The sequence below is a fragment of the Perognathus longimembris genome, chromosome 21 (genome assembly GCF_023159225.1).
Source record: "Perognathus longimembris pacificus isolate PPM17 chromosome 21, ASM2315922v1, whole genome shotgun sequence".
In the NCBI taxonomy this organism is placed as follows: Eukaryota; Metazoa; Chordata; class Mammalia; order Rodentia; family Heteromyidae; genus Perognathus; species Perognathus longimembris.
The window spans coordinates 42,345,103-42,367,408 of record NC_063181.1 but is presented as its reverse complement, the minus strand read 5'-3'; the positions used below and the strand labels follow the sequence as shown (position 1 = coordinate 42,367,408).

The window sequence follows — 22,306 nt, the reverse complement described above, 5'->3', positions numbered from 1 at the left end:
TCTTTTTGGTGCCAGTCCCGGGTCTTGAACTCAGGACCTGAGTGCTGTGCTTGGGTTTTCTTGTTCAAGGCTACCAATCTACCACTTGAGCCACAGCTCCACTTCTGACGTTTTTGTGTGTGGTTAATTGGAGATAAGAGTCTCAAGGACTTTCCTGCCCAGGCTGGCTTTGAACTGCCATCCTCAGATCTCAGCTTCCCGAAGTAGCTAGGATGACAGGCAGGAGCCATCTGCACCTGGCCTGAAAGTGATTAACTATTTTGTTATATGTTTGCTTTTTCACAACCCTTAACGGAAAACTTTTGATCAAAGATAAATTTGAGAGATAGACTTAACATGCAGTATAGATTTAATTCCACTTTATAATACTCTTCAAAAGAGATTCATAGGGAGTAACAAATATCCCCAAAACTATAAAATAGCTTTCTTGTAGGAGGAATTATAGCCTTCCCATTATGTTGAATAGAGAAGGTGTAGATGGTGAAAGTAAAGTCAGACATAACAATTGAGAAAATGTTCAGGAAAATGCCGGAAGTCTGAAAATGCCAACTGTTTGCTGCCTTGCTCTTTAAACCTGATCTTCCTCACTGTCATTTAATAAAGTGACATGGCTACGATGTCCAGAGTTGACGCTTACATCCAGAGAGCAATGCTAAACAGCTAAAGGATTGAGATTAGGTAAAAATCTTTCCATTTATATCAGTTATTTTAGAAAAAATCCCTCCTGTATATATAATTCATTGAGACACCATTACCTCATTTGAAATATTGAATTAATCTCTTAACTCCCTAAATTCTAAAGGGAATCATCTTAGCAGTAATCATCTCATGAACGTATAAGCACCTGAATAGTCCATATTTCTGGGAATTAAAATAGATACTATTTTCCTATACATTTAATCTACAGTGGAGGTGTGCTTAGAGTTCTCTCAGAGTTTCTCTCTTTCTCAAACACACACACACACACACACACACACACACACACATATGTTCAAAACATCGCTTATTTCTCTCTCAAACATATGCACACATACATACTCATATACACATATATACAATCACTAAGTCACCCATTTAGGCATGCTTCTTTTCTTCTCTTGCCCTAACTCTGTAGACTTTGTTCCTATAGCTGAGGGAATACATCACTTTCACATCTATGTATGCACATGCAGATAGATAGATAGATAGATGATAGATAGGTAGATAGATAGATAGATAGATAGATAGATAGATAGATAGATAGATAGACAGATAGAGGAAGAGAGGGAGGGAGGGAGATAGATAGATAGATAGATAGATAGATAGATAGATAGATAGATAGATAGATAGATAGGGAGGGAGGGAGATACAGAGAGAGATAGATGGAAGGGAGATAGATAGATGATAGAGATAGATGATGGAGTGAGGGAGGGAGATAGATAAATAGATAGATAGATAGATAGATAGATAGATAGATAGATAGATAGATAGATGAAATAGATATATAGCTATATGTCTGTACCTATGAGTAGAATTTTGTATAAATCCTAAAATTATACAAATGTTCCACTACAAGTTAATGTCTCTACAGGTATCTGCAGTTCATATATGAATAATTGAAGCAAAAACCAGAAAGTCAACTTCCATAATTTGTGTTTGGATATCTTTAGAGAATAACGCTAGGCACTTATGCATTGAAGTTTTTTGAAATATCTCATTCTCAAGCCTTTTTCGAAACTAGTGATGGTAATAAACATTAGTGACAAAGTGCCACGAGTGTAACTTTTAACACTTTATATTAGTAATTTAACCCACTTACTTAGTCAGTGCCCCTAGAGGTAAATAGTAAGGGCAGCTATCTTTCCCATGAAAACGGCACCTGCTGTATAGAAGCGACTACACTCCTTCTGTCCGCAGCCCTGTGGTTCTCCTCCCTTTAGACGGGAGAAATCCGGTGCTTGAGATCTAAGTACACACAGAAGACAAGCAGTAGGCCAGAGCTGCTCAGGAACGGACCAGATCATTTATTTTTTCAGCCTCTCAACTTAGGAGAAAGAAATTGAGCTACAGATTGTGCACTTGAATTCAGAGTGTTTGTAATCGCACTGCCAATGTCTTTTAGACAATAGGGGTGGATGTTAGGTGAGTCTATCGTCCATACTTACAAAATGCTGCGTAACTATTACAGCCGGATGAAATGTCTTCATGCCACAATGCTAATCTTATTATGAAGATCAACTTCACTTTTCTTATCAAGATCTACTTCCTTTCCCCCACAAGAACACAATGATGTTATTCAATGTTTCTTTCTAATAAAACCACAACTTTCTTTTTTCTTTTTTTTTTCAGGCTGTTCCAAGTTTTCCAGATAAGGAAAAGGCTGGTAAGTTGATGTTTTGGTGATGTTTTCTCTCTTACCTATTTAGTACGAATTTCAGTGTAAGGTACACACTTCATTAATATATACAAATGTGTACATCTCTTCTATGTCTGTGAAAATGTTATTGCTGGATTCCTGAAAATAAATCTGTCGCACTTGAAAGTTTTGAAAACAATATCAGGTTTCATTAGACAACATTGTGTTGTATAGAATCAGATTCACTGCATCCATAACTCATTTGGGGTTTTCTTTTGTTTTGTTGTGTTGATCGTGGGGCTTGAACTCTGGTCCTGGATGCTGTCCTTGGGCTCTTCAGCTTAAGGCTGGTGCTCTACCACTTGAGCCACAACACCGCTTCCAGTTTTCTAGTGGTAATGGGAAATAAGAGTCTCATGGACTTTCCTACCCGAGCTGGCTTTAAACCACTATCCTCAGATCTCAGCGTCCTAGTAGCTAGGATGACAGGCATGAGCCACCAGTGCCCAGCCACAGTTCATCTCTTAAGGCAGAAAATTCAATGTTGGTCGGTAGGATGAGGAGCAGCCTTTGGAAATTGGTTGTGAAGAGTTATCAAGAGTTTTCTAATTTCTAAATAACTAAGTGATCATTAAAATCGATGTCCTTGACATTGACATCTGTTACAACACTATGAAAAATAATCATGAAGCAACATGAATAACTGTCCTGAGGGGAAAAATTCTAGAATGTTTTCATGCTCTATTCTGTGACTGAACTATTGAAGAGCATTGTGAGAAAATGGGCAAGGACGGATGAGAAACGAGCGAGCCTGAAAGACCATGAGCCTCCTTGGTGGAGTCGTGTACTTTTTAAGACTCTCTTTTGATCTCTGTCAATATTGTCTTGTGTGTTCTGAAAATGAAACAAAACAAAAAATGAAAACCATATTGAATATACACTGCCAAGCCCTCTCCTTGGTTCACAGATGTTTGTGGTGCTCATGAGCAGTAGTGAAAGGGGAAAGGGTCACCCATAAAAAGAGAGCGTTGCTTCGCGTACCTCTACTCTAAAACCTTTGTTTGTCTGGTAGCATTTCATGCTAAAGATATTCATGATTTATTTATTTACTTACACAGCCAAATAGATTTCATACAAAGTTTTTTATTCGTATGAAATACTAAACTTTTCTCTCATGGTTAATCTGTGTGATTTACTCCTTCTAACAATACTGACAAGTCTCCAGAATAAGAGGAAAATATTGAACTGGGCTCATGGGTGAACATAGAAGGAGACTTGTTGTTCTTAGCAATGCACCAGCATTAAATGGATTAACTACAGAGACGAAGCCAATTTAAATTCCAATTATAAAATACCAATATCTCTTCATAAATCGTTGCTTTGACTGTCCAATTGAAAAAGGAAGAAATCAATGGTTCAGTGGTCATGTGCATAGCAAAGAGAAACTTAGGTCCTGCTTTATCTTAAGTTGTGACATTCTCTGTGGTTGCCCAGATTAGCTGAAATTTAAACAAAGTATGTAAGAGTGAAAAGTTTTCGTTTTATCCCAGAATGTCAGCAAATTCTTTCATCCCCTAAGGAGAACATTTGGATGTAAACCGCGGGCTGCCTGGGGGAGTGAAGAAGGCCCTTGTTTAGGGAGTGAGAGGCAAAAGGCTGTCTTTCTTCTACTTATATAGCTCCCGATGAATAGGAAGAAACACTTCATTTTGGAGTTTAATAATGCTTTGAAAATATGATTACAACAAAAGACTGATTAAGCCATGAGTATGGGGAGAAATAGCTCTTATAATCCTGGAAACTTCCCTTTCCCATAACACCAAGAAGGAGTGTGAGAACACCTTCACCTTTTCGTTGGCAACGTGTTCTGGCCATGTTGATGCTGACGAGGCGCAAATCAAAGAGTTGGTGGTTTCAGTGGTAGTGCACACCTGTAATCCCAGGAGGCAAAACTCCAGGGCAGGAAGACCAGGTTTGCAGCCACTCTGGGCGTTCGAGGGAGACTCTTGCAAACCAAACAAATAAAGTAGATAGATGGAATTCATGCAGGGCCTGGGTCACTTGTGTGAAGAGTTGTGAACATTGTCTAAAGGTGATACGGTATCTTCCCAGCCCCGGGCACAGGGGTGCCAGCTAAGACTCTTCATTACCCACATGGGACTTGACTGGAAAGTAATCTAGCTTCTCTTGTATATCAAAATATTAGGATCTTCAGCATGTACTCCAGAAAGAATTTTGCTTTAAAGTTCTAGACAAGCTGTATACTTACGAATACATTAAAAATTGTAATAGAAATAAAAGGGAAATTTTATTGTAAAAGTGAGTGTATCTTGCCTGTCAAATCAACTGCAATGCTTGAATATTTCCTAACAGCATTATTTGACAATTGTAAAGAGAATATGAGTCATCTCTAAGGTTGCGAGGACTATAACAGTGTAAACAATTTTATTTTGTATTTCCAGGCCTTATAATGCTGCATTTAAAGCCTTAACAATGTTGTGTGCTAGGCCTGAGTGTAGATGTCTGCAAGTGGGGTGTGTGGTCTCCTCCTGAGCAGAGGAGCGGCGGGGAGGCAGAGACCCCACTCAGGTCTCACCGCGGAACTGAGCTCTGGAGGAGGCTGGAGCTTCACACACACCCCCACCCCCAGGCCTGTCACGGGTGTTCTTTCTGCCTACACACATGTAACCTATTGTTCCTTAATAAGAAAGTCTATTTTTAATCGGCTTGACCTCTCCCCCAAGCCAACTGGAACCAGCTCTAGGCGGCTTTTTGGAAGCTCTAAATAAAAAGGTAAAACCCGTGGGGGTCCCTGGGGCCATGTGGCCTGCACTGCAGTGTGTGCTTGGCCTCGCGGGACTTGAGCAGCCCCTTCTGCTCTCACCCTGCTGCTGGGCTGACACACAGCCCGTGTGCCAGCTCTGCCCACCTCCCGCCTCCTGAGGACCCGACGCTCCCAGGACACGCAGGTGGACACGGCCCGGATGGAGCCGTGCCCCACACACTTACACCAGCAGCAGCACGTTCCAGACAGCGCTCCGGGGTCTCTGAAGGAAATATCATGATAAAGCCTGGTCATTGCCCCGATCGGAACTCCCACTCCAGAAAAATCCCCCTAAAGCAGCCACGGAGAGTCTCTTCTCTCCTCTCCTCTGCTTAGTTTTCATTGTGTTCACCTACCTTACTGAAAAGATTCCTCGAAAAAATAATCCAGGGGCTGGGAAGATGGCCTAGTGGCAAGAGTGCTTGACTCGTATACATGAAGCCCTCGGTTCGATTCCCCAGCACCACATATACAGAAAATGGCCAGAAGTGGCGCTGTGGCTCAAGTGGCAGAGTGCTAGCCTTGAGCAAAAAGAAGCCAGGGACAGTGCTCAGGCCCTGAGTCCAAGGCCCAGGACTGGCCAAAAAAAAAAAAAAAAAGAAGAAAAAAGAAAAAATAATCCAAATGTGCTTCGTGTTTAGGAAACTTTCATAATGTGCATTCTTAGAATCTGAAATAAGTCCAATCGATGTATTTTTTAAGTGATTGGATCAAGTCATACAAGCACCAAATATATAATTATATAATACATATAAAGTATATAATATTTTCATAAAATATTTATTACTCACTGGAGTCTGTATGCCTTTGGAGACATACAGAGAGAGAGAGAGATTCATTTATGTTTTATTCTATAGAGTATCTGATTCCTGTAGGGAAAAAAAGGGGGAGGGAGGAAGGGAGGAAGGAGAGAGGGAGGGAGGGGGGAGAGAGGGAGGGCAGGAAGGAAGGTGGGAAGGAAAGCGGAAGGGAAGTCAGGAAGGCGGAAAGATGGGAGTAAAAGGAAAGGAGGGAGGAAAAAAGGAAGAAAGGATCAGAAGGACGGGAGGGAGGGAGGGAGGGAGGGAGGGAGGGAGGGAGGGAGGGAGGGAGGGAGGGAGGGAGGGAGGGAGGGAGGGAAAAAGGATGGAACGATCAGAAGGAAGGAAGGAAGGAAGGAAGGAAGGAAGGAAGGAAGGAAGGAAGGAAGGAAGGAAGGATCAGAAGGAAGGAAGGAAGGAAGGAAGGAAGGAAGGAAGGAAGGAAGGAAGGAAGGAAGGAAGGAAGGAAGGAAGGGAGGGAGGAAGGGAGGGAGGAAGGGAGGGAGGAAGGAAGGATTTATAGGCTTTCCTCCAGAACATCCACTCCGTCTGTGTAGTCTTGAGTAAGCTGTATGACTCTCCCATTCCTCTTCTTTAAGTGTAAGTCATCTGCCACCATTTTTGAAAGGTACTGAGGAGCCCCCACGATGGTAGCTACGACTTGCAATAGTTCTTTGCACTGGGAGCCACTGTGTCCACAGGTGACACAGAAGCTCGCGGTGTCCCTCCTGTCCTGTGTGCTCAGAGATCCTTCAATGCTTCCTGGGGCCCCAGGTAACAAGCAGGGCAGCTCTGGGTGCGAGCAGGAGATCCGAAGGAGACAGCTGAGGCAAGGTTGGCTGTCACCGTGAAGCTGGCATTCCCCCTCCTCTCCTCGAGACTGAAACTCTCTCGTGGGAGCGGGGCACATCCCAGCGCCCGAAGGATTCAGCCTTGAGGAAGGCAAGCTCTGCCTCTCATTCCGCCCTGGCCCCTCAGCTCCCCCGCCCGCCCCTGGGGGACAGGGTCTGGCCTGCACAGCCCGCCCGGCACACAGGGCCCTGCCCACACGGTCTCCTCCCTCCCACCCCCTCCATCCCTGGCTGAGGGCTCGGGGTGGGTGGCCCTTCCTTCCAGGGAAGCTTGCCAGTCCTGACAGCCGTCACACACAGGCTTGCATGAAACCCTGTTCGTTAACGCCCCTCCGTCCACACAAGGTGGCATGTCTGCTCCCCCCGACACAGTCAGTGCCCAGGATTTTCTTTTCTTTCTATTCCTTTATTCGTGGGCTCATTGGTGCGTCCAATTATTTACCCCCCACATCTAAACAGAGATCCTTTTCTATTTCTGAGTCTTTCTACTTCTGCCTAGATCTGGGGCGTGCATTTGTCTTCTAAAAATACACAGACGACAGGTAGAGCCGGAGACACCGTTACAGAGAAAGCTAGCTGGTTCAGGAACATAACGATGAAGATTGCGCTTTACTTCCTCCTAGATAAAAAATACTCCTATTGAATCTCATGATGCCATGGTGATTTAAGATTCATTTCTGCTCTAATAGAAGCCAGTTACTTAAAAAAACTAGCACTACATTTTCAGTCACTGAAATGACTGTGAATATATTTGAAAAGTAGTGATATAGAGTAATATGAAATCTGTTATTCAAAATGAAGTCTGAGTATCTTGCAAATTTTGTCCGTTTACATTAGGTAGAAATGACTGGCATTTTTTGTCTTCTTGGTTTTAAAAATTCTGTGTCCACTGCTAATATCACCTCTTCAGTGAGTTCTTTCCAGGCACAATTGGTCTCTGAGGAAAAAAATCCCTCTGTTTTCAGGTACAGTTTTGTTATCTTTCATAGATGTGCGGACCATTGCTTGGAGAGAAATATTACTTTTGTGTGTTCCGCAACAAAAATAGCTACTACCATGTTATGAATGTTCTGTAAATGTGTTTTAATCGAAGCTTTATAACCACAAAGATGCTTTGATTTCAATATTAATGATTTAGAGATTTCAGTATTAATTATTTAGCTTTTTTATTTAACCCTGCATCCTCCTCTCTCCATTATCCCTAGTAAACTTCACAACTTCCAACTGTTTCAGCCATGTAATAATTAACAGTGCTATCTGGAGACCAATTCCAAATACACATGTAAAGGGTCCCATTTTTTAATGGCTTAGGCTCTGACTTTGGTTGCATTCCTTGGGCATTTTTCTTAGCATGTTTGTTCTCCTGCCTTGGGGTTAGTTAGCTATAAAATGTTAAAAAAAAAAATCAAGATACTGAATAAGTCTAGCCTGAAACATACCTTTCAGAGGCATAGAAAAGAGTCCTAGTTTCTCCAGACTTTGTGACTAGCAAAAGACAGAAAATGCAAATCAAACACTGCTCTGTGATAAATGTGTAAGGAAGAATCCAGGTCATCATTTCATTCCATACTCCTTGTAAGCACACTAAATAACAAAGCCCGACTTGCTCTTCTTGGTATTAATTTTCTTGACTGCCTTTGATCGCTGAGAAGATAAATGGCTATAAACTAAAATGGAAAGACTATTCCTCTTCGTTTTTTTCTTATCCTCACTGCTCAGCCTCAGAGACTTATCTGTGTGATCTATATTACTCCAAACCATGGGCCAATACATACAGATCAAAAAAGATTTGATGGGAAAAGATAGGACTATCTGATTCGTTGTCTCATAAATAGATGAATAGTTTAATGTTTGGCAAATAAATGAACACTTTTAGGGCTGGAGGAGCGTCTTGGTGACAGAATGCCTGCCTTGCTTGCATGAGGTCCTAAATTCACACCTCAGTACTGTCAGAGGAGGAGAGAAAAATATGTAAGTAAACTAATAGCTTTTAAATAAATGTGAAACTAGGAAATGCTTTCCTCTATTTGGGTGATGCTCTCTAATCAAATGTTAAGTCTTCTCACTGAGTTTTAAGTGAGGGTCATATAACTAAAACATCCTCTACCCATTTTCTAGAGTTCCACAGGATCTGAGAATTGTCATTATCCAGCTAGGCTGGGCCACGGCTGACATTGCATATTCTTTATTCCCTTTTACTCTCAGAAAATTATTTTTATTATTTTTATACTATTGGCTTATAAATACACACTTGTTTCATTTTGTTTTCAAAGTATTTGGCCTCTATTTGCCTATGTTTTTTTATGAGTCAGGAATGTAAGGTATGCCCACACATAATTTCGGCATTCTCTGAAACCTAGTGTAAACCAATCCATGAAAAGTTGGCTGTGGTTGATTTGGCTGTTAAGAGGAAAGACATTAACTTTCAGGTATCAGAGATCCATGAGAAAACATAAGCAAGTTCCTTAAGGGCCCAAAACCTTGTATTGGGATAGTTTAAAATAATTTCCTAAATATCTGTTCATTTTTATCTTTTTTTTGGCCAGTCCTGGGCCTTGGACTCAGGGCCTGAGCACTGTCCCTGGCTTCTTTGTGCTCAAGGCTAGCACTCTGCCACTTGAGCCACAGCGCCGCTTCTGGCCGTTTTCTGTATATGTGGTGCTGGGGAATCGAACCTAGGGCCTCGTGTATCCGAGGCAGGCACTCTTGCCACTAGGCTATATCCCCAGCCCCATTTTTATCTTTAATGAAGTAAGTACTCTTCTTCCAGAACCAATAAAACATATTTCCTTTGTATCTCAATTATATTTTAAGCAACATTGGTACATGAAACTTTCTCATAACAAGTTTCAACTCAAATGTCACATCCTGCCCTTGGAGTTTTCTTCCCAGGTCTCTTCTGGACATGACAATAGTACCTCACTGGCCTTTTTCTTACAGTGTTCAGTGTTTCCTCTGATGAACTGTAATGATCCTCCTTACCAGACCATAATTTCCTTCCAATTAACCTCGTGAAGCCCGCCAGTGCGTTGTGGAAGAATAGGGTGCCCAGAGCCCTTCCTGAACCAAAACTTGAGTAGGCTGTTGGGAGGCTGGAGAACTGTAGAAAGTGGAGTCTGGAGAAAACACAGGAGGGGGCGTGTCTTTGGAGGCTGTACCTTGTCTTGGTCCCTTTTGGTCTCCCCTTTTTTAGATTCTGGGGTGCCGTGAGTTGTGAAATCTCTGTCCCATCCACCCACCACCATCCCCTGCCTCTCCACAGGCCCCAAATAACCCTGTGAGAAAATTTCCAACACTAGGAGCCAAAATAAGTACTTCCTCCTTTTAGATTGTTTCTCTTAGGTTGTTTGTCCCAGTGATTTAAATGACAATTAACATTAACATGCATAAGAAAGCCTGGTACCTTCCTTGCTGTTGCATGGGGAAAATTCACCATATTATTTACCATATTTCAAGGGGAGAGTGGAGCATGGACTAAAGAAACTTTTTCCCTAAGTACTCTAATCAGGTGGAAACGATTTCATAGAATTCCTTAAGCAAATGGGGCTCCAACTGTCCTCACTTGTCCACCATAACGGAGTATTGTTCTTGTCGTTTAAAATAAAAAAAAGAAAAAGAAAAAAAAGCTCAGCTCAGGCCTGAAATCTTAGCGCCCCAGGAAGCTGAGATCCGAGGTTCCAAGGCTGATGAATCAAGCTGTCTGCAACCTCGCCCTTCCTCTCGTCCTCCTCTAACAAGCACCTTTCCCTGTACCCATTCTTCCTGCATTTATTTGTTATTTGCACAACTTGACCGCTCGTTCTTGAATAAACTCTTTCTCCCATCCCCCAAACGCTTCCCTGTGACACACTTTCATTATTCTGTGTTACCAAGCACTCATACTAACTTCAAAAAATGAAACATGATAGTGCATTTCCATTCTTAATCCGACAAAGACCCTCGTTGCCTTTAAGTGGTTGGGTTGGTTTTCTGTTTTGTTTTTTTTCTATTTCATATTTTTTTACCTCCCAACAGCCTTGTCAAAGTTTTTTGGGTAAAAAAAATCACCTCACAGCATGTTGTGCACCTAAAAGGAACTTACGAATGAATGGGCTTTGTTTAGATAGCAATTTGAAGTTTAGAACACAGAGTGGGAAGCACAGTTATCCTGGTAAAGGCAACGCATACAAGGGAGCAACAGGAGCGCTGACCTGTGGTTTGCAGGAAGAGAGCAAAGAACCATCAGCGCACGCGGTTTACGGCGATGCCACCGTTCTGCGTGGTCCCGCAATGGTAGTCGGCGTGGACTCCCAAAGTGCTTCTTTCACCCAGGGATGTGCATTTAAAGTTTCTCCATGCCCTTCTTACAGCTTGGCAGATCATTTCTCCTCAGGACATTCCTTCCCATTATATGAATACATTAGTCTCTTCGTATGTTCTAAGATGGCCTGTGGGTGCCTCAAGCCACAGTCTCGCAGAGAGCTACCGCATTCTCTTGGACACAGAGGGTAGCGAGTAACAGTGGGGAGGTGTCTCCAGCCTGGAAACCCGGACAAAGGATGATTCCCATTCCAGGCAAGACGAGATTCCATCGTCCACTCATAATGGCACACAACTTAAGATCAATTGCTTATTTCTGGACCACTGTATTTACTATTTCCAGACCAGACAGATCTAAAACCATGGAAAGCAAATCCCCGGTGAGGGGGCAACTCCTCTGCCATGAAGTGAGAGGGATTTAGTTAACACTCATTCAATGTAGGGTTGTTTTTTGTTTTTGTTTTTGTTTTTCAAAAAACTTCAGATATAGGGCTGGGGATATGGCCTAGTGGCAAGAGCACTTGCCTCATATACTCAAAGCCCTGGGTTCGATTCCCCAGCACCACATATACAGAAAACGGCCAGAAGTGGCGCTGTGGCTCAGGTGGCAGAGTGCTAGCCTTGAGTGAAAAGAAGCCAGGGACAGTGCTCAGGCCCTGAGTCCAAGGCCCAGGACTGGCAAAAAAAAAAAAAAAAAGACTTCAGATATAATAAAATCTCTTACAAACTTCACTACTGTTTTGTTACCTCCTACCCTTGTTTGTGGAGTTACTTTCTTCTTTCAGCCATTTATTTGGTTACACTTCCTACCTTTGGCATTTTTTTTATTTCAAAAGGAAATTCTTACTACTAAATATGTTCCTAAAAGCTACTACGTTCTCCCTATATGAATCCTATAAAACACTCACTGTACTACAAAGTACATGAATCTCTCGACTTTGCCATGTCTTTTTACCTCACCTCCTAGTATACTAATAAAAGTATAGCAAAAAATTAGTTTTTGAAGAAGGAATTTACATATACACATGTGATTATGATCACATGTTTTTATAATTTTTCAAAAAATTAATACATCTGGGACCTCTGGTGGCTGCCTTTCAGCTACCACCAAAGCAGCAATGATGGAGACCCACACATAAGCTACACAAAGACCATTCAGGTGGCTTCACAAAGGAAGAAAGACAGTCCTTAGTTTGTAACTTTAGTAAAGCTGCTCTAGCACAATAACAAAACTTTTATCACTTTGTGATATTTGTAAACAGCAATTCTAGGGCCCTTCAAGAAACAGTCACCTCCCTGTGACTCGTGACCCGGACTCTAAGTTGGAACTCATCCATGTGCAGCTAATCACAGGCCCTGCTCCCAGATGGTCTCTGACAACTGAGAATAAACAGGGCCTGGAGGCCCTGGTCCTCACACGCTGAGAGCGAGCGTCCTTGCCTTGCTGTGGTTCAGACAAGAGAGCAGTGGGCCGCAGACATTCAGGAAGTCTATCCGAAAGGAGATGCGCCTACACCCATGCAAATACCTTCAGGCATCCCAAACACATTCCCAAGGGGAACGGACTCCAGCCTTCCACAAACAGGTCACAGATACACAGACATCTTCCTGAAGGAAACAACATCGACGGTGTCAGCAAAGAAGCCTTAGTTCTAGCACAGACGGTAGTTAGCAAGAAGCTCAACTTGTATTGTTTTTTTTTCCCTGATAGAACCTGGGCAAGCCAGGCCAGTAGCATTGCCCCATTGAAAGAACTCCACAGCTGGAAATTCTTTCCTTCTCCTGTAGTAGGTCTGCAGCCTCTTGCTCTTTCCCTACCATTTTCCATGACTTTAGCTTATCTCCATTTTGCTTTGTTTTGCAAAATATTTAACCTTATGGTGTTGGGGTTCTGGACACCCCCTTTCTCCCCCCACGGGGAGAATGGTAACCACAAACTCTATGAAAGAGCACCCAGCCTGGCCCTCCGCCAGCGGAAGGCCAAAGGCGTGCTCACATGGGCAAACGCTAAGTAGAGGACGGGTTGCTGAAGCTTCCCCTCCCCCCAGGCCCCCCACATGTTACCGAGGGCGGAGGCGAAAAGGAAGGCATCAGGGACACGCTGCGGTGGTGGAATGCGTCTCAAAGACTTTAATATGGAAGGGCACTTATATAGAAGTAATGGCGGGAAGGAAAGGGGGCTGGCCAAAGGGTCAGTCATAGGCTAGGGGTCACGCTCATCAAGTGACATCACGAAACTTCCCTTTGTGGGCGGGACAACCCCATCATGGTGGCGAGGTCAGAAGGTGGGAGGGACTTCTATTGTCCCAAGGCTGGTGGAAGGGCAGTCTTTCCCAGGCCATAATAATCCCCAACATTATGGTTCTAAGTTTTGTTTGGTTTCTTATTTTATTTGACTTGTTCTATAGACAAAGGGATGAATACAAGGGATTACCTCATAAAATCTCGTGATCCCTCCCCATTTAATATCTCTGTAATTGCTATAATGGCAGGGTGTATCGCTGATCAACTCTATGGAATTGTATTTTAGAAATACTTTAGGCAGACAGTGTTTTGGCTTTTATTTTAATAATTTGATATTGGTTTTCATCTTCTAATTCAACAGTTTGTTTTCTTACCATTAAGTAGTACTATAAAGGGGTTCAATTCAATACAAAAGTTTGTGAGTGCAATACATCTTGATCAGTGTCGCCTCTTTTGTCATTTTTATTTTCTTGCTGCAAATACTAGTAAGCATAATGGAGCACATGGTTATGTATTGATATCATAGTCCTTATTAATACCCTACAGAGAATCATGAAGAAAAGTGCTTACTATCCAATCGTGATCTCTCTGAGTCTCAACCCCCACAATGCTTAGGTAAGTTATATGGCATTGGAATTTAGGCTTCGTTTCCTCTTGGTCTTTACCCTTTCTCTTGGGAACATACTCCACTGAATATACATCTACACCAATGAAAGGATCTGTCCCAGCCATTCCAGGGGACGGAGGACCATGTGGAGACAGTCACGCACCGGAGAAGCAGGTTCATAAGAAGTTGATTAGTGGGTCCGTATCTCCCTGGGGAGAGGGAGCAACATGGCGTCTGCACCTTATCCAGGTGGCAGCTTCTCTGGGGCTCCAGGGGAAGTAAGTAGGTCTGAATGGTGAGGGGGAGGGGCCCATTAGCTCTAGGGCAGGGAGTTTAGGTCTGGGTGGATCTGGGGAGGAGCTGAGGACCGCAGGTGGGGGAAATGCTAAGATACCGTTTCCAACCATAGCCTCAGAGCCAGCCTGCACCTCGTTTCCAGCTGCCTGCTACAACTAGATTGCAGAAATTTCCTCCTTCCCACATCCTGGGCCCACTGCCTCAGTATCTTTATCACAATCATCAGTTTTCCCTGACATTTCCTTTGGGGGCCACCTGCAGATTTCCATAGTTCCATTCTCTGTGAATCCTTTCGGGACCTCCAGCAGTGAGAAATCAGCACTTTTCCTTGAACTCCCAAGCACTCTATCTTAATTTTACTACCACCATTTGGGCTGACTTTCTCTATCACCCCAATCTGACTTACGTTTGGATGTCTTATACATAATAATTTTCCGGTTGAGAGACGAATGACAACTTTCACCGAGAATAAAGGAATGCCTTCAATGCAATGTCGGTTGAGATGTCTTGAATTTTGTAGACTGTTTTAACATTCAGAGTCCTGGAAGCACCCTGCCCCCTCTCTTCTACATCCTCCTCCCTTCCTTAGAAACTGGAGGGCCAGAGACAAAGGGAGAGAGCACTGGGAACCGAGCACCGCTAGGTGCAGCCTCTTCCTGCCTCCCTGGCCGGGATGTCTGGGGATTTCCTTTTTCTAGATATTGAGAGCATGCCCTTTGCGAGAGGGACAGAGCCTGCTGAGCAAGATAAGAGTTAAGTGCTAGGCAGTCACATTCTTGAGATACTCTAGACTTCAGCTAAGGGAAAGGTCACCTCGCCGGAGTTGTCCGGAGACGATAAGAAAAGGGTGAACGAGAAAGGAAGCCTTGGAAACTGGAAAGGAGGATCCGAGGCCTCTCCTGGCCAGGGAAGGGTTGGCAAAACCAGGACACAGGCCGTGCTGGAGGCTCAGTGATGCAATCGCGCCGCCCGCCAGCAGAGGCCCAGGGCTTGAGCTTGGGAGGAGAGATGACAGGGGAAAATGGGACGGTTCCAAGCTGCAACAGGCCTCGGAGAACCAGTACAGTGTTGACTCAGAATGATACATCTTATTAAATTAGTCAGTGTTATTTCCCCAGCTGCAAAGATCTAAACATCCCTATCCTTAACTCTTTATTTCGTAGTTTTTTTTAAAAAAGACAGAAAAAGTACTTTTTAAATGATATGCTACAATACCAGAAATCACTTTTGTGAGTAGTATAATCACTATTGATGTGGTTATGTGTGTGTGTGTCAGTTCTGGGGCTTGAACTCGGGGCCTTAGCTTTTTCCGCTAGCCACGGTTCCACCTCTGACCTTTTGCTGGTTAATTGGCCATGAGAGTCTCCTGGATTTGATCCTCAGATCTCGGCCTCCTGAGCAGCGAGGATTATCGGTGCAAGCTGCAGGTGCCTGACTTTCAACAGGTTTAAAAAAATGAGTTATGCGTTTGCTTTTGGTGCTTTGTTTCAAAAGTTACACGTTACCTCTTTATAACAATAAATAAGAAACGACAACCTTAAGATAAAGAAAACAGGAATTGAGAAAACCAAAGAAAACAGCAGCTTCTAAACATGTCCAATATGCAACTAATTTCTGAACAAATAGTACACCTAAGAAATGCTAACCATTTCCTAAAAAAAGAAAAATAGCTGCACAGAAAAGAAGTTTAAATAATCCTATTTTATGCAGAAATGACAACGTTCTCTGTTTCCATAAATCCTATAATTCTGTAAATTCTGTAAGTCCTCTGCTTTTCTTTGAATAGTTTGGTCTTCCTTTAGAGTAGTCTTCCACTTTCCAATTAGAACAGTGGTTGTACTCACCAGTGTTGCTTTTCCACTAAAATAAAAAATACCCAACAAACCCCGCAAGTGACATTTGTTTAATTCTGAGTGTGGTAGTCAGCTTTTCTGTCGCCATAACAAAAGCCCTGAGATGGTCAACTTCGATAAGGTGAAGAGTGTTGTTCTGGAGGTTCTGGCCCAGGCCCAGTTGGTTCTGTTGCTCTGGGTGTGTGGCAAGGACACAATCGCTTCCGTGCAAAGCCACGGAGCTCAAGAGGAGGCAGGGCTTCACAACCCCTCTCAGGAGCACACCCCAAATGACCACACTCACCTCCAAAAGGTTCCACCACCTCCGGGGGTGACACCTGGGGCCCATGCTTTTAACGCATGGCGGTTGAAGGACACTGACTCCGCATGCAAACGACAGGGTGGAGGCTGGTGAAAATCTTGGGGTTACGGAGGCCTCCCTCTGCAAATTCTCCTTGCGGTAACTATTGACTATCTACCTAGGAGAGAATTCCTTCTGCGTAGTTTCAGTCCTCCAGGCAGTTTTGTGATGCTGTGGTAGGCACTGCCATTCACTCACTTTAGGTCCAGTTATAAGAAGTGGATCACGGATAGGGTCCAACTCAATGGGGCTTTAATACATTTCTTTCCATGTCAAAACCTCAGATCCTGGCATGAGCGTTGATTCCTAACACACTTTCCACTTTCTATTACTAGTGGTGTTATTCCACACGCACCTGCCAGCGCCTTGAGCAGTCCTAAAGTTTGCAAGTGGATTCAGAGAAAGCTTAAGTTGCATAAGCAAATGACAGTGGCCCTAAGACCACAATGGATTGATTCTACATGGGCTTGGAAAACAACATGTCCCTATTACTAAATCAGGAAGGAGGGGACCTAGAAACACCATAAACTGAAGATGACTTGTAGCTAGAAGAAAAATCAGCAGTGCCGTACCAAAGCAGGATGATTGTTTTAAATGGAAAATGTTAGACGCCTGATTCTTTTGTTTAATGTATAAATGGGCAGCTCTGCTCTCCAGAGATGTGGAGAAGTTTGCACAGCTTTCCCGGCCAATGGCTGAAACTAGCTTCCTTCCGCAAAAGGAAGGAACTGCAGAGCTGTCCAGACAGTGTCCAGATTCTCGTGTCTTGCGTAACTCCCAGTGGGTCTTGACAAACCAACAGACTCCACAGCTTGTCACTTTCTCCATCAGCCAAGCCTAGACGACACTAATCATCACCAACTGTCCTCATCTCCCCCTGACGCAGAGGACTGGGTTCTTTCAAATCTGTGGACACACTGCTTGAGGAATTATCAGATAAACAGTAGATTGCAAAAAGTACCTTTCTCTGGGTAGCATTTTTGATGACCTGTGTAGTCACATGATATGTATCTGGAATGCATGAAACACCCTCACAATAAACTTTCAATGGCTTTTCAGAAATAAGGAGTCAAGTTTCCAGTCTTCATTTGGAATATGCTCAAAATCAATAATGAATTCCTATCCTGCTTAAAAACAGTGCTCTAGCTAGGTGTGTTGATTGATAACTATAATTCCAACACTTGGGAGGCTGAGATAGGAGGATTATGAGTTTGAGGCCACCCTGGGCAACATAAACGACCCTGACTCAAACTCACAACAAACAAACAAACAAAAAAAGACCAATAACACAACACATTTATCTATAACCTCAACCCCCACATAAGGGTCTATCATTAAAAGTTATGTTTATGTTGGTAGTCTTTACGTAAAACTCTCTTGGGTTAGAATCATTCTACCCAACATTAAACGTTATGTTTATGTTGATACATTGTCTATACATAAAAATCTCTTAGGTCAGAATCACTCTACCCAACAGGACCTAGACTAAGTAAGCGTTTTCCTACTCTTGAGATGAACTGTGAGTACTGTCCCGAGAGGAATGAAAAAGAGGGCTTTTCTGGAGCATTTGGGGATGAGGCCTGAGCTCTGTTTGACTCCGCGTTGAACTTGGCCTTGATTTCTCTTGGTTCATTGCCCTTTAGTTTTCCCATAATTGGGATCACTGAAAACCCATCTGGACAGTCAGGCCTCTTGTACTTTGGGTAAGATTGATTATTTTATTTGGCTACGATTAAGAAGCTTGGGGCCACAGCTTAGTGACAACTGGGCCTAGATGTCACTAAGGAGTCATTAGCAATGTTCATTTAGGGCCAATCAAGCTAACTGGGAAGCTAATGAGGTTGAGAGGTAAAACAGCACTTGGTGAAAATCCTGGATCTGCCACCCGCTCACTGGCCGCTCACTGGCCTTTTTCAGATTTCTTCTCTGGAAGCTTTGGACTCTTCCTCTCCAAAGAAGGGATGCCAGCACCTCCAGGGGACCGAGCTTTGGGTTTTCACACCCTCCAGAGAAGGAAGTGCTATTTCCCCTGTGTGTGTGCGTTGGGGGGGGGGGCGGGGGAGCACTCCCTCTCCCATTCACTTTGCACAGTTCAGCCGTCACTGCTGACTTTCACGGTGGGAAGGGATGCGTGTCCGTGGAGGCGAGCTGAGTGCCAAGGGTGGATTAGGAATGCAGGCTAGCGGTTGCTCGGCTCCTCTGACATGATGGGCACGCACCTGCCCTGAAACCTGCCACGCTACAAGTTATCCGTGGCCAGAGTTGGTGGAGCTTCATCCTCAAGCTCTCCACGCTCCGCGACGCGTGACTTCGGGACACCATTGTCCTCTAGGTGGTACGCGCCGTCCCTCCGCAGGGGGTCTTTCTCAGTGTGGCCCAACCATGAGTCTCCAATGCTTGAGGTCCCCGTCCACCCGAGAGCATACCACGCCTACAAACCCACATGTGAACACAGAGAGATTTGGGGTGTTGGGTGTTTACGATAGAACCAGGTTATTAGGCACTCTATTTCATGAGGTTTTCTGTGGCTTTCCCACGCTTGGCACAGGCTCAGCCCTTCACTGTATCCTGTGATTTGGGTGACATTTTCCAGTGGGGAATTTCACAGAGATCTGTGTTATTCAGTGGCTCCTGTTGTCTGCGCTCTAGGCCCGTGCCCGGCCCTACGATAAGGGGAAAGAAGCACATCCTTAACTGAGGAGAGCCCGTGTTCTAGATGCGATTTGAGTTTGTCCCTCGAGGCTTCTGTACCGCAGACTTCACCCACAGTGTCCCAGCCGGACCTTTAAGGGGTGAGGCATAGTGAGGAGTCATAGATATCTGAGGAGATGGTTCTTGGAAGGGTGAAGGGAGTGCTCTCGGAACCCTGAGTTTGTTCTCAGTGAGTTTCTTACCGGGATGACCTTGATTCCAATCACTCCCTGGTGTCTGGTCTTCTTTCTGGACGTGGGCCACCTACCTTAGGCCCTCAGCCGATCTCCACCAAGGAAGCCACCCCGTCTTGGATTTTTCAGCTTCCCAAATAGTAGTTAGATAAACGTCTTTATAAGGATCCTGCCCTTGAATATGTCATGATTGTGATACAAAACAGACTAGTACGGCATACTTTATCAGCTTTAACAATTTGAGAATAACACAAGTTAGAACATATGGACTACTAAAAAGCAAGGTTACTGGTGTGTTACAAGTCATGAACACAGTCTCACGATCTTCATAATCTTTCTGCATAATGAGGTTTTCAAAGCTATGGGAAAGCGAATTCATGTTGTAGAAATTAAAAGACTCAGGAGATCGTGTGGGTAGAAAATGACCTCATGAATAAAATATATTTAAAGTAATAATTAGCATTTACATGGTTCCTCGCTATTTACAAAGTGCTTTTGCAGGGTTATCTCATCTTGCAAGGTTATAAACTGGCCCTTTGATGCTATCTCGTGCCAATATTAAGCAGTGAAGCTTCAGCCAAACCTTGAAAGTTATGAGCTGGGATTTGGGAGGCAGTGAGAAAAGGAAGGATTAATCATGACTCAAAGACAGAAAATCTGCCAAGCTCATTGGCACAGAAATAGATTTATCTGGTATTTAGAAACTCAGGAACATATCTTGTAAAAAGCAATTGGCCCATATTTTTATTTTCAAAAATGTTCCAAGAGTGTTCATTATTTCTGAAAATTTGGGGGGAAGGAGTTGAGTTCTTGATATACCAATAATAATGAGGAGGACGCGGAGGAGGAAGATGAACATTTGCTTACTTGAAATGTGACAAGTCCTCAAACCAGGGCGTAGTTAAAAGTTATGTGGAGGAGAACCTAGAATGATTTGAATCAACCGCTAGATGTATTCAGTCAACCCGGACAGATCTGCAAAGAGCTGATTAGTATTATGTTTAATACTCAGGCGTCTTGTTTCATTTTAAAAGAGAATCCACTGTGATCTGCGGGGGGGAGGGGCGGGGGTTGCTTATCACAGCCTCATCTTTCCCCATGCACTAACTAAACCTTGCGCTTCCAACGGGGGCCAGGAGCTCACCGCAGGAGCCCACCAGGAGCCCACCCCACGATCTCACCCCAGGAGCCCACCCCAGGAGCCCACCCCACGATCTCACCCCACGTTCTCACCCCAGGAGCCCACCCCACGATCTCACCCCCAGGAGCCCACCCCCACGATCTCACCCCAGGAGCCCACCCCACGATCTCACCCCAGGAGCCCCCCCCCACGATCTCACCCCAGGAGGCCCACCCCACGATCTCACCCCAGGAGCCACACCCCATTGATCTCACCCCAGGAGCCCACCCCAGGAGCTCACACCCAGGAGCCCACCCCACGATCTCACCCCAGGAGCTCACCACACAGGAGCCCACCCCAGGAGCCCACCCCAGGAGCCCACCCCACGATCTCACCCCAGGAGCCCACCCCACGATCTCACCCCAGGAGCCCACCCCACGATCTCACCCCAGGAGCCCACCCCACGATCTCACCCCAGGAGCCCACCCCAGGAGCTCACCCCAGGAGCCCACCCACGATCTCACCCCAGGAGCTCACCACAGGAGCTCACCCCAGGAGCCCACCCCACGATCTCACCCCTGAGGCCCACCCCAGGAGCTCACCCCAGGAGCCCACCCCACGATCTCACCCCAGGAGCTCACCACAGGAGCCCACCCCAGGAGCCCACCCCAGGAGCCCACCCCACGATCTCACCCAGGAGCTCACCGCAGGAGCCCACCCCAGGAGCTCACCCCAGGAGCCCACCCCAGGAGCCCACCCCAGGAGCCCACCCCACGATCTCACCCCAGGAGCCCACCCCACGATCTCACCCCAGGAGCCCACCCCACGATCTCACCCCAGGAGCTCACCCCACGATCTCACCCCAGGAGCCCACCCCACGATCTCACCCCAGGAACCCACCCCACGATCCCACCCCAGGAGCCCACCCCAGGAGCTCACCCCAGGAGCCCACCCCACGATCTCACCCCAGGAACCCACCCCAGGAGCTCACCCCAGCTGTCACCCTGGCTCCTCGGGAGATGGGGATGTGAGTTTGAAACCATCCTGGACAGAAACATCCGTAAAACCCTCATTCCGGCTAAGCAGCAAAAACCCCCAAGTGCAGCTGCGGCTCAAATGGTGGAGCACCAACCTTGAAGACACGATGAGGATGAGGATGATGACGACGATGATGATGATGATGATGACGATGATGATGATGATGATGATGATGATGATGATAGTTAGGGAGCCGAGAGACGGTGTCCCCTGGCCCCGAACTCCACCTCTGCAATCGGTACCAAAAAATGAATTATGGTAAAGCCGAGCTCTTCCGCAAGCAATGCGAAAGCAGGGGCTGCGGGGCTGGGCAGTGGCCGTGCGGGGCTGCGGGGGCTGCGGGGCGGAGCGGTGGCCGTGCGGGGCTGCGGGGCTGCGGGGCGGGGCGGTGGCCGTGCGGGGGCTGCGGGGCTGCGGGGCTGCGGGGCGGGGCGGTGGCCGCGCGGGGCTGCGGGGCTGCGGGGCTGCGGGGCCCTCGGCCACTGCAGAGGCGGCATTGGCGCGCGCCTGGCGCCGGTCCAGGTGGCCGCCCGCCCGGGGCCCCGCCCGCCCGCAGCCCCGCAGCCCCGCAGCCCCGCCCCGGGCGCTCCCCGGGGCCGCCCCGCGCCGCCCCGCGCCGCCCCGCACCGCCCCGCCGCGCCGCGATGCCGGCGTCCTGAGGGCGCGCGCCGCGTCCCGGCTCCCGGGGCCCCGCGCCCCGCCCCGCGCCGCCCCGCACGGCCCCCGCGGCTGCCCGGGGGACCCCGAGGCCCGCGGGATGGCGCGCGCCCCTCTGCGGAGGTCCCTCAGCGACCACATCCGAGACTCCACCGC

At 45.9% G+C, this 22,306-nt stretch overlaps 1 protein-coding gene across 1 annotated transcript in view; it reads left to right on the top strand.

Annotated features, from left to right (window-relative positions):
• Dlc1 (DLC1 Rho GTPase activating protein) overlaps positions 1 to 22,306 on the top strand; it is a 334,097-nt gene that overhangs the window by 162,842 nt on the left and 148,949 nt on the right. Inside the window, exon 6 of the mRNA XM_048330552.1 lies at positions 2,329 to 2,362. Within this exon, the coding sequence (XP_048186509.1) occupies positions 2,329 to 2,362 (34 nt within the window). The remainder of the gene's footprint in view (positions 1 to 2,328; positions 2,363 to 22,306) is intronic.